This window comes from Hoplias malabaricus, chromosome 17, assembly GCF_029633855.1.
Source record: "Hoplias malabaricus isolate fHopMal1 chromosome 17, fHopMal1.hap1, whole genome shotgun sequence".
Lineage (NCBI taxonomy): Eukaryota > Metazoa > Chordata > Actinopteri > Characiformes > Erythrinidae > Hoplias > Hoplias malabaricus.
Window position 1 is genome coordinate 21,633,531 of NC_089816.1, and position 11,427 is coordinate 21,644,957.

General features: G+C 41.4%; 1 protein-coding gene across 3 annotated transcripts; it reads right to left on the reverse strand.

The window, feature by feature from the left end:
• Positions 1-511: 511 nt before the first annotated feature.
• Positions 512-9,151, reverse strand: wfs1b (Wolfram syndrome 1b (wolframin)). 3 transcript variants are annotated; one of them, XR_010795991.1, is made up of 9 exons: positions 9,012-9,151; positions 7,383-7,581; positions 6,264-6,340; positions 5,734-5,878; positions 5,414-5,587; positions 5,243-5,317; positions 4,989-5,152; positions 1,190-4,398; positions 512-772 (listed from the first exon to the last, which is right to left on the reverse strand). XR_010795991.1 is itself a non-coding variant. In XM_066649841.1 (8 exons), the coding sequence occupies exons 1-8, from the start codon at positions 9,012-9,014 to the stop codon at positions 2,563-2,565; spliced, it is 2,673 nt and encodes an 890-aa protein (XP_066505938.1). In that variant the 5' UTR covers positions 9,015-9,151; the 3' UTR covers positions 512-2,562. The 3 variants fall into 3 exon arrangements, 2 of the variants coding, with proteins under 2 accessions (XP_066505938.1, XP_066505939.1); XM_066649841.1 differs by having other exon boundaries at positions 512-4,398; XM_066649842.1 differs by lacking the exons at positions 6,264-6,340; positions 7,383-7,581; positions 9,012-9,151 and adding an exon at positions 5,959-6,064 and having other exon boundaries at positions 512-4,398.
• Between the last annotated feature and the right edge of the window lie 2,276 nt (positions 9,152-11,427).

Here is an 11,427-nt window from a genome sequence, read left to right on the forward strand (position 1 = left end):
TATGGTTCTTTAACGTTTCACTTGAGCGTGAAGCTGAGAAACTGATCGGGTATCAGCTGGCAGTAGCGGTAGCCTCTGCCAGGACTTAACTCTGCTGCAGCCGCTCAGGAAACGGACGTCTGGAAACTTCTGGCTCCTGTGTCTGTGTCTGTGGCTGCTGACCTCAAACTGTTAACACAGCAGAATCTACACTGTGAAAGTTAGGGTTCTTTAAGGGTTCTGTAATAACCAAGAACTTTTAAAGAACCATCAAATTATACAAATTCTAAATGTTTTGTAAAGTGCTTTAAGTTATGTTCCAATTTGATGCAAGCTGTTCTTTTAAAAATGATTAAATAAATAAATAAAGCTTTTAATTTTTCAATACAACACCCAAACGCATTGAGTTAAATAAACCTTACAGTGGCCAAAAAAAGAAAGTGGTGAATGTTAATTCTCAGCACACTAAAGGTTTCCCATGATGCATCTGAGTTTAACGAGAGAGAAACACAGTACAATCTCTAAAGGGCAGTTTATTTAGTGTAGTGCTTCATTACAGTACAGAATAATAAACACGGGAGACCAGCTCAGACTCACTCATTTACAGAACATCATTTACTGGAGATTAAACACTCACATATTTATATAAGTATATATTTATATAATTTACTGGGTCATATTTATATAATTACAGTAATCAGACAGTGGTTTCATTTCAGTTTGTTGAGAGTTCATTAGAGAGTTGTTCACAAAGGTTCTGGCACTTTTGGACAGAGGTGAATTCTACTGATGTCTGAAAAGAAACCACAAGTTAATTTACATGTAATAAACCTCTAAAACAGAAACACAAAATTGCTGCAGAAGTTGTGTACATTTTTTAAAAAATCACTGAAACTGTAAATCTGGCCAAAGGTGCAAAAACAGTTGCACACAAGCCTTTACCAACAACGTACAAAGTCGACACTTTCAAAATGAAATTCACTCAGCATTTACAGTACATCAGATCACTTAGTATTATCCATAATTGTCCTTCTGATAATAATAACAGTACAAATAAAGTAGTAGTATGTTCTATGTGATAAAAATACTGAAATGTACTTAACAAAAGGGTCCTGTCTCAAAATGTACTCAGTTAACTCCAAGTGGAAATGTGCTACCAAAAAAAGTGTTTGGTAGTGTATTTGAAAAATATCAAACTACTAATACTTACAAATAAGTATCGTCCACCTCTGTTCCTCTGCACTCAGGAAAGACACCTGTACACTCAGTGATCACTATTTATCCTTGAAATAACAAATGTACAATAACTCACATTTCTGCATCTCTAAAGATAGCGATTCAAAGTCTCCACACCAAACATTTCTAACAGAACAAACACGATCTGACACTATTCTTAATGAAAAGCGACAAACAGAAATAAATGGAAAGAAATCTTTCAGTTGGTCATCTTCGTATCCATGACGTTATCGTGATCCCGATTGTATTCTGAAATGTTTAAATCTTTGGTGATGAAATGCTCAAAAATGTTCGTCCAGCCTGATTCTGATTCTGATTCTGGTCCTGCTTCTGGTGAAGTCCTGATACAGATCAGGGTTCAGCGATTGTTTCGAACCTGAAGCAGCTGTTTCTGAAGATTTTTTGTTTCTCTCCCTTTAAACTCAAATTGATCGAAATCTAAACTCGTACCTTGTTCACACCTACATCACAGAAACATCTGAAGTGAGGGTTTTCCACTGAAAATGATTTAAGTGCAGAACTGGGCCAAACAACTCAACCCATAAAAACAGCCAGAACCTGGAGTTGACCATCTTCATCTTCATGTGGAGCCTCTTCACTCTGTTCATCATCATCTCTGGGAAAGAAGCTTATTTTCTGGATTATCTTCGTAAACTCTCAACGAAAATTTGCTTAATCCAGAAATGCACTGAAGTTCACTGCACCTGGAAGAATTCAGTGTTCAGACCCCATGCCAGAGTTTCGTACTCAGGGAATTATGTGGAAAATATCTGCAGTAAGAGCTTAAACTGGGTTTGGGAAGATTGCTCCTTCGTTGTGCCTTCTCATCTGCTAATTCGTTCCTAACTCATTGAGTCAGAGTTAACTGCCCCAGAAGCAGACACAGTGATAGTGTTTCAGCTGAAGATTAATCTCTGTGAAATAAAAGAAGGTAATAAAAGTGCAGTTCTGTAAAAGCTGTGGTTGTATTAAGGAGTCATATTTAATTTGGCCACATGAAATTAATCTAGGAATAAAGAAGGCGGCTGTGAATGTAAAATAAACTCTGCTGCCTAGGAGTATGTGGTCTTGGCTTGTGCCTTGTGGTTTCTTCTTTGAAGACGCTGCGCCTCGACATGTTTAAAAGTTCAGTCAGTGGTTTTTACCATCACTGGAGACCCAGGGCACAGGCCTAGAGCTAAACCTACTTCTGACTGTTGGGCAGGAGCATCTCGACCCAACGCTGGTGCAGTCTTAGTGTACGTACAAAGGACTTTCCTACTCAAATTAATATTTTTGGGGGGAAAAGTAGTTTGCTTTTCTGTTACACGGGGTGTCTGGTTACCCATATGAAACCCATGCCCAGTCTTACACAGATACTTCTGTAGACACAGCAGCGTCCACCTCAGCAGTAAGTAAAGGATGGAAGAGAAAGTTAAAGGCAAATGCAAAGGCGTTCCTGGCGTTAACCCTCCAGTCCTGTTCGATCTTGACCTGCCGTCGTAAAGGAACCAGGCGAGACGTACAATTCCGACAGCGAAGTGCTTTAAGCTCGAACACGGGCCACTTACTCCCGAGTCGTCCTTCCAGAACCGTACTGAACTCCACCAGGCTGCCAGAACCGAGCGCCAGGAGAACGCTGCGGAACTCGTTACTTGCTCGAAGCACAATGTCTTTGGTTGCATCGTCAATGTCGTGCATATGTTTCCCCTTCCTATCCCCATGGGGCATTCCCATGGTCACTTCAAACTTGTAGCGGTCAAACCGTTTGACATGGCACCTGTGATTGGCTAGAGCTTTGAGTTGACAGAGCGGGTCACTAGGCCCTGGCACAGTCTTGTCACAGGGTGGATATTCGTCTCCGTACAGACACCGGACCCAGTCCGCTATAACACCGGGAAGCAGGTTGATCACAGCCTGAGCTCCGTTCTCTATCTCCGTGACTCTGACGTATTTGAAACGCCCCTCCCAAGTTACGCGGTGGCCCTCCAGGTGACTGCAGAGGATCTGTGTGTGCGCCATGTTGCGTTCCTTCCATGCACGAGGTCCACACATCTCTCCGTACTGCTGCCAGGTCAGGGTGGAGTTATACACCTTCATCCCCTCAGAACGGTAAACGTAGAACCAGCTGAAGAGCAGCAGTGCGGAAATCCACACCAGGATCAGCTTCACCATGCTGCTGCGGCGCAGAGAGCGGACCAGTGCCAGGGGAGACATGCTGAAGCGAGTCCACCATCGCAGCAAGACCGGCAGCACACAGACGCACAGCGTCACAGCCATCTTCGCCAGCTCCAGTGCCAGAAACCACTGCAGCAGCTGCACCAAGAGCACGGCCGTGAGCGCCAGAGACAGCACCGGGAGAGTAAAGAAGAAGAGGAAGTAGCCTACAGCAGAGCGCAAGAGTCCTAGCACTGTGGACTCTCGCAACAATGTTATGGATAATTCACACCAGACAAAGCAGAGCAGGTACGGCAGCAGGATGCTGTAGGAGCCGTGCATCCCCCTCGAGGCAGCCATGCGTCCACACAGGAACAGCAGGAAAACATACAGGACACAGGGAAAACTAACGTGAAGGACTAACCAGTCACAAACCGCCACGTTAAACCAAGACCCTCCCACCAGCCACCACATGGTGCCCCCTAGCAGCTTGTTAGCCTGGGAACATGCAGCGGACATGACCTGCGTGAGAAGCGCTGGTTTTGCGTGTTCTTGCACTGCCGGACGCAGACTCAGGAAGCTGCTGACAGTGAAGAAGACCGCCACTGTGGCCAGTTCAGAGCATGGCAGCCAGGACTTATCCGCCACAGGAAATGACAGGATGAGGAAGAGCGCAGAGAGCAGGAAGTGCAAATGAGGCTCCAGGTGAGTCCAGGTAAAGTTGGACTCCGCCTGCTCCAGGTCCAAGCCCGGCTCGAAATGGGCCAGTAGGCCCGTCAAGGTTCTGAAGTTCTCCCAGGCTTTGCTGTTCTGGAAGACCCTCAGTGTGCAGATGACCATGGAAAGAAAGGAGAGGTAGAATACGACCAGAGGGATGACCAGGAGGAAAAAGTCCAGTGTGAGGTTGGAGATGATGAAGAAGAAGATGAGCGTGTTGACGTGGTGGGTGGGGATCAAGGTGCTGATCCACTGCATCCCAGCACGAGACGCCCAGTCGATCAGCACCTCCTTCACTTCCGTCACTGCGTGGAGGGGGAACTTTAAGATCTAGAGGGATAGAGAAGACAGAAAAACACACTCATCAGCGACATCTGCATCCCCTCATGGCCCAGCTACGTGGCCCTGTTCAGATCGGAAGAGAGATTATAGCTTGAGTTTCTCTTCTCCCTCAAAGATCCGATAGTGACAGTTCTGAGGAGACCGCAAAGTCATTTGTGTCTGTCAGAAAATCCACTTTCTTTAAATCTTTCAACCATTTATTGAACTCCCTCCTTTTATGAAAAGCCCTTCTTTTTGAAGTAGGATTATCTTTCACCTCTTCGGAAATATATCCTGAAAAATGAGCTGCTCTGAGTCGAAATGAAATGAATGATGGCTGCCAGAATATGAATATTCATTACTCTAAGAGTGAACATCTAAAGACCTATGTTTATAGTATTTATTTTCTCAATCCTGGTCTCAATGCCACTGCAGTGGTCCAAACCTCTCCAAAAAAACAGATTTAAGATCATCAAGAGCCATTTCATAAAAGCTTATATGATTTGAATGATGTAACTGGATATTGATCTTATTCCGAGCACTGATCTGAAGCACAGTATTGGCTTGAAGTAACTGTTTTTCTTGGTTGTACTTTGTACCTTCTGACGCAGAGGCAGTTCATCAGGGTTCTTTACCGGTTCTTCATCATCATCATCGTCGTCGTCGTCAACAGCATCAGCATCCAGAGCTGGAGACGGAGAGAAGCCTTGAGCGTAACGCTTTGTGTTCTCAACAAACTCCTCCACTCCAACAAACTGAGTCCCTACACAGACACAAAAACAAACAGAAATAAAGACTCATCTTTCTTTATATAAATTCCTTCAATTTACATCCACACACAGCTTTTTCTCACCATCAGCGGAGACGAGGCTCTCCAGAACCTTTCTCTGTTTCAGAATGGACCTCGAGAGCGGAGTAGTGGCGCCATCTACAGGGAAATAAGAGCACAAATATTAGGATACAGTTACTACATCCGACTGGACCAGACTCCCGATGATTTCCCATCAGAGTAAAGGACATTTACCGGGTTCTGTATTGACCTGGCTAATGTTTTCCAGCAGTTCTGAGGCAGTCACTCTCCTCTTTCTTTCTGGATTCAGTTTCCAGAACATAGACAGAGCTGCTTTTCTGACGCTTCGCTCAAAACGAGATTCGGACGCCAACCTATGCACTTCCTCCCGGTTCTCGGCCGTGATGCCTGAGACACAGACACACACACATCCGCAGTCCTGTTACATTCATAAGGACTTCTTTATAAAGCATGTTTCACATCAGTAGCAGCTGAATGTGCTTAACAGACAAGCGATGCTGAAGGCCTGTATAGGAGTGTAATAACCCTCGTACCTTTCCTCTGGTTTAGACACCACTGCAGGAGCTTTACTGCATCTCTACGGCCATTTCTTGCTGCCTGCAGGAGCCACGTTACAGCAGTGACACTGTTCAGTTCCTCATTCTCCTTCTCAGAGAGGCGCAGGTAGTACCTGCCAACCTGGAAAATGGTTCATTTATTATGAATTATAAAACCACATTGAAAAACCACTATTAAAAAAATGTAAAATGAAATATAACCTTGTGATGCTGTGGTGTCATCTGTAGTGGTCATCATGACCATATAAGGAATTCCAAATCTAAGCTCTGAACTAATTTTTGGAATACTGTTATTGTGTCTGGTGATCCACAAAATCCCAAACAAGACACATTTTTTTGTGTTTTGTTTTAACACGAAGCACATTCTGAAAACGAGACCCTGAATTATGCCTGATGCTCATTACAGAATGACCACAGTTCAGTGGGGGTCTGTAGAAAAGGCGGTGTCATTTGAACTGTAAATCTCAGCTTCTGTATGTGGCGGTTCACTTGGTTGCTATTCTGACCTCAGTCTGGGCTTTGTAGTCTCCATTCTTAGCTCGGTGCTTCAGTTCCTCTACGTCCACATTCTCTGGAATGTCCCCTGGAGATTAGAGCAAGAACGTTATCTCACACACACTTCAGCTGTGACTAAAGCTGGATCATATTTAAGGTGATATTTATAATTAAAAATAATCACAAAACCACAAATGTTGTCAGATACGATGAGTGAAAACTAATGCCATTTTTCTTTTATGTAGTTGATGATTGTTTGTTTGGGTTTTACAGTTCTTTTTTATTTCTATTTTTCACATTAGTTTCTTGTAACATACATAGAATTACTGTCATAAAATATATCCAAATGTATGTTAATAAAAACATTTGGAGGAAAAACCCAACTATTCACAAAATAGTTCACTGAAATAAGTTAAATTAATATCTATGTAACATCTGAAAAATATTGAACAGAGGACAACTAACAACGTTCGTTTTATCCTGTAAATACTGTATAACTAATGGGTAAGTTTTGTAGCTCTGAGACTAAAGGACGGATGTGTTGTAAAAGAGGTTTAAGATTCTCAACATCTCAACAGAGATGAGAGAGAGAGAGAGAGAGAGAGAGAGAAAGAGAGATGTAAATGTTGTAAATGCTGATGTAAATATCCTCTTTGCATACTCACATCTGTATGACCAGAGTCAGTCATTGCTCAGTTCTGGAAGTTGACCAAATTCATGTAACTTTCTACTAAAGGACAGAGTCATTCCTTCAGATTACATCACACCGCCTTAAAAAATCGGTGAATGACTGGATTAAAGGACACCTTAGAGACGCACTGCATCCTGTTCACACTGTCGGCCACTCGTGATCCAGTCAGTCAGGACACATGGTAATATCAGTTGTAATCAGGGCCTTTAACCTAAAGTAAACCCTAAACAACAGAGGGAGAGGCAGCAGATATTCCTATTGGACAACTCTAAAATCTCTCTATATGGAAAGCTGTGGCCTCTACCCCAGTGTTAAAGCTCTGTTCGACACACTCTCAGTGTTTCAGAGGCTTTGCACTGCTATTTATAGACTCTGTGCAGAAAGTTCCCGGACACCGAAGGTCAGAGCAGAGTGTGTTGTGATTGTGGTGAAGTGTCACCTGCAGGAGAATCTGTATGCAGATAAGGGGGCGTGGCTTCACTCATCATGGTATCATCTCTGCCTGCATTCAGCTGGGAGCGTCCTCTCTGGAGCCTAGGCCGAGGGGGTGGAGTCATGTGGGTGGAGGAGTCAGGGGTGAAGGAGGCAGAGACTGAAGGGAAAGGGGGCAGAGAGGGCGGGGCCACAGGAGGATCCATCTTTAATAGAAAAATACATAAATTAAAGATTAACATTAATTGTTCATCACACACTGAACACACATTCTCTAAAAATACGCTCTTCTCCCCAAATTATGTTTAATGCAAATAACTTTTTGTCTTTCTACACTGGGCGTCTAAACTGGATTTCTCCATGGCAGAAAATAAGATTTGTGTGAAATTGTCATACTTAAGTGACCTTTGTAAAGGACACGTTCACTCATTGTAACTTTTTGCAAACGTCTTTGTTTCAGTTCCTTTTCGTGTTACCTACTTCTCCTTTAAATCTCAACTTGAAACTGATCATTACTTCAAAAAAAGTAATTAATCATGTCATAATATAAACTCACATCAAAAAATGAATGCATGAATCACACTTATACACAGATCAATCATAACATTATGAACACCTTCATGTTTCTACACTCACTGTTCATTGTCTGAGCTCCACTGTCCACACTGGAGCACTTTGTTATTTTACAAATAAAGACTATAGTCCGTTTGTTGCTCTTTATACATTATTTCCCCCTTTCACCCTGTTCTTCAACCCCTGGGTTTTATATATATTTAACATTTCACACACTGCAGCCGTTAAAACAAACACAATTTATATATTTGTACAAATTAATTAAGCTCTTTCTTTGATGAAATGTGGTGACACTAGTCTTCAGTGAGAGATTTAATTCAACTGTAGAGAATATATAATTAAAATAATGAAATGTTCCTGGAGAACAATACTACAATGCTGTTGCTTCTAAGTTCATCAGGTGGATCTGTTAGTACATACTGATATAGTACAGAAGAGCAATGTGTCATTTGTGGTGATTGTAGAGGACTAAACTATAAATATATTTGACAATATTACGTTAGTGTATAGTACCTGGCACTGTGACAAATTATTATTAAAATGCTGTTCATCTTTACAGAGCAGACTCTCAGTGATACATCAAAACTTAATATAGTTTACATTAAGCTCATTGTGCTCTGGCCTTAGCTAAAATATGAGCTGTTAGGTAGGAACGTTAAACTTTAACCTCAATGACGTTTAAATTGAATTTTAAATAAACATTAAATTATTCACTGATATATGGTTATTTTAAAATGTTATTAAACTCTCTAAAATATTTATACAACATTGGTGAATTATTTCAGCGATTACACGTTTAATATATAGCGCTAAAATATGACGTTAGTGTCTTTATTAAATATAAAAATTATTATTGAATTTTCAGGTCCACCTTAAATAGTGAAGCAGTTAATGCATCATTTAAGATGGAACAGATAATTCCAATAAAAGGGCAAGTATTGTAATTCGTACGACAGATGTTCTACTAAGTTCCATTAAAGTTCTGCAAGTTATTCATACACAGCATTTAAGGTGGAACGGAGAATTCGAATTAAATCTGTCGAAAAATATTAAATTTACTTACCATTCATTAAAAACGCAGCTAAATTCCTTTCACGTTTAGCGTCTTTTATTAAATAACACGGTCCCTCCGTTTCTCTCCGTTTTCTGTCAGTTATCGAGAACCCAAAGAGGTTCTAAAGGTGAACACATCCAGCTGTTCCTCTATAAACAAACTCCTCCCTCCACTGAAGGACTTTTACCTTAAAGGACAACAACGCTGACGTTCATATTATTCACGCTGATTGTGATTGCCAAAATAAAAGCCCTGAAAGGACAAAGTTACTAATTTTAGGAAACAATTATTTTATCTATTATTACGTTAGACTGATGCATCTGCACACTCTCACTGATGATATTTTCATGTCTGACGTAAAATAAATATATAGAAAATATTATTTCTGAAGCATGTAGCATTTTTTAACATTGCTCCTAGTGGATTACTGGATCTACTGTGGATAATGTGTAGACGGTAAAAGTAATTTATCAGTTTGAATAATAATAATAATAATAATAATAATAATAATAATAATAATAATAATTGACATGGTAGTAGTTTTACAAATAAGTTTTACGATAACAAGGACAGTGGATTCATACACAGGAGCTCTGACTGATATTTGAATTATTAAATGGTAAGTGTTAGCACCAGAGGGCACTGCAAACCTTGAAATGAATATATATATATATATATATATATATATATATATATATATATATATATATATATATATATATATATATATATATATATATTCATTATCTGTAACCGCTTATCCAGTTCAGGGTCGCGGTGGGTCCAGAGCCTACCTGGAATCATTGGGCGCACAACCTGGAGGGGGCGCCAGTCCTTCACAGGGCAACAGAGACACACACACACACACACAAACATTCGGACACTTTGGAGTCACCAATCCACCTACCAACGTGTGTTTTTGGACTGTGGGAGGAAACCGGAGCACCTGGAGGAAACCCACACGGACACGGGGAGAACACACCAACTCCTCACAGACAGTCACCCGGAGCAGGAATCGAACCCACAACCTCCAGGTCCCTGTATATATATATTGATGTAAGTGCTAAATCAACAACTCATAATTTGACCAATGTGCCTTTGAACACATTTCTCCTTATTTTGGTCAGGGGAAAGAATGTGGTGTGTTCTTAGGTGTTTCAGGTTCAAAAACATTCATAGATGTGAGTGTGTATGTTGCCCTGTGATGTATTAATGTTGTGCAGTGTGTGTTCCTGCCTTGGGCCCAGTAGACTCGAGACCTACCGAGACCCTGAACTGGAAGAAGTGGTTACAGAATATGAACAAACGAATGAACGAATGAATGAACGAATGAATGAATGAACGAACGAATGAATGTAGCATTCACTGAAACCAAAAAGACATTCTCTGAAGTGAACATTTTATGTGAGCCGTGTTTGTCTCTAAAGAGTCTCAGTATTCCTCTCTTGCTTCCTATAACTCACGGCCTTCTGCTCAAACTGATACATTATTTACTCTCACAATTGGAGAGAGAGAGAGAGAGAGAGAGAGAGAGAGAGAGAGAGAGAGAGAGAGAGAGAGAGAGAAAGAGAGAAAGAGAGAGAGAAGGGGGTGGGGGAGAGACAGACAGAAAGAGAAAGTGAGGGAGAGTCCTTTACTGTTTGTCTAGTGTTGAGGTGAACAGAAGGTCTCCTCTGTCTCTCTCAGGATTAGACTTGAGAAACAGAGCTGAAGGGTTTAGATAATAAGCTGCTGTATGTCTGAGAGAGAGAGAGAGAGAGAGAGAGAGAGAGAGAGAGAGAGAGAGAGAGAGAAGACATACTAAGTCGTATTCAGTGCTTTATGTAACAAGCAAAAGAAGCAGGAAAATGTGCATCCGCCTGCGGGTGGAGCCATTCTGGACAGAGAGAGAGAGAGAGAGAGAGAGAGAGAGAGAGAGAGAGAGAGAGAGAGAGAGAGAGAGAGGTATGGATGAGTGAATCTGGGTCAGAGTCGTGGTGGTGTTTCTGATGCTGGTTTTCCACATAAGTCGATAATAAAAACACACACTCACTGTCCACTCTGTTTAATTCAGTGTAATATGAACACATGACCGACCAGAGCTCAGGTTTCAAACTGCTAGACAGTAATGTCTTACACTCTAGCTCTGCCATGCACTCAGCATCTTTGCACACACACACACACACACACACACACACACACACACACACACACACACACACACACCCTGGCTGATTCAGAATAAAACCCTGGTGAATGAATCTGCTCTCATCAGTTTCACCTGATCTGTAAAGCATACTCTCACTGAGCCTATTAGCAGATCTGAACAGTGTGCGGATCTCCATGGTTACCAGATCAAAGATCACAGCAGCATCAATAAAACAGATAAGAAAAAATATAGTGCATTCATCTACAGACACACACCCATCTCAATAAAATATTATCG

What these genes read in the sequence shown, in the direction of transcription:
- wfs1b (XM_066649841.1), bottom strand. An exon ending in ACTACAAAGCCCAGACTGAG is followed by an intron (nt 5,879 to 6,263) that starts GTCAGAATAGCA and finishes ACCATTTTCCAG; the next exon opens with GTTGGCAGGTACTACCTGCG. An exon ending in GTGTCTAAACCAGAGGAAAG is followed by an intron (nt 5,588 to 5,733) that starts GTACGAGGGTTA and finishes TCTGTGTCTCAG; the next exon opens with GCATCACGGCCGAGAACCGG.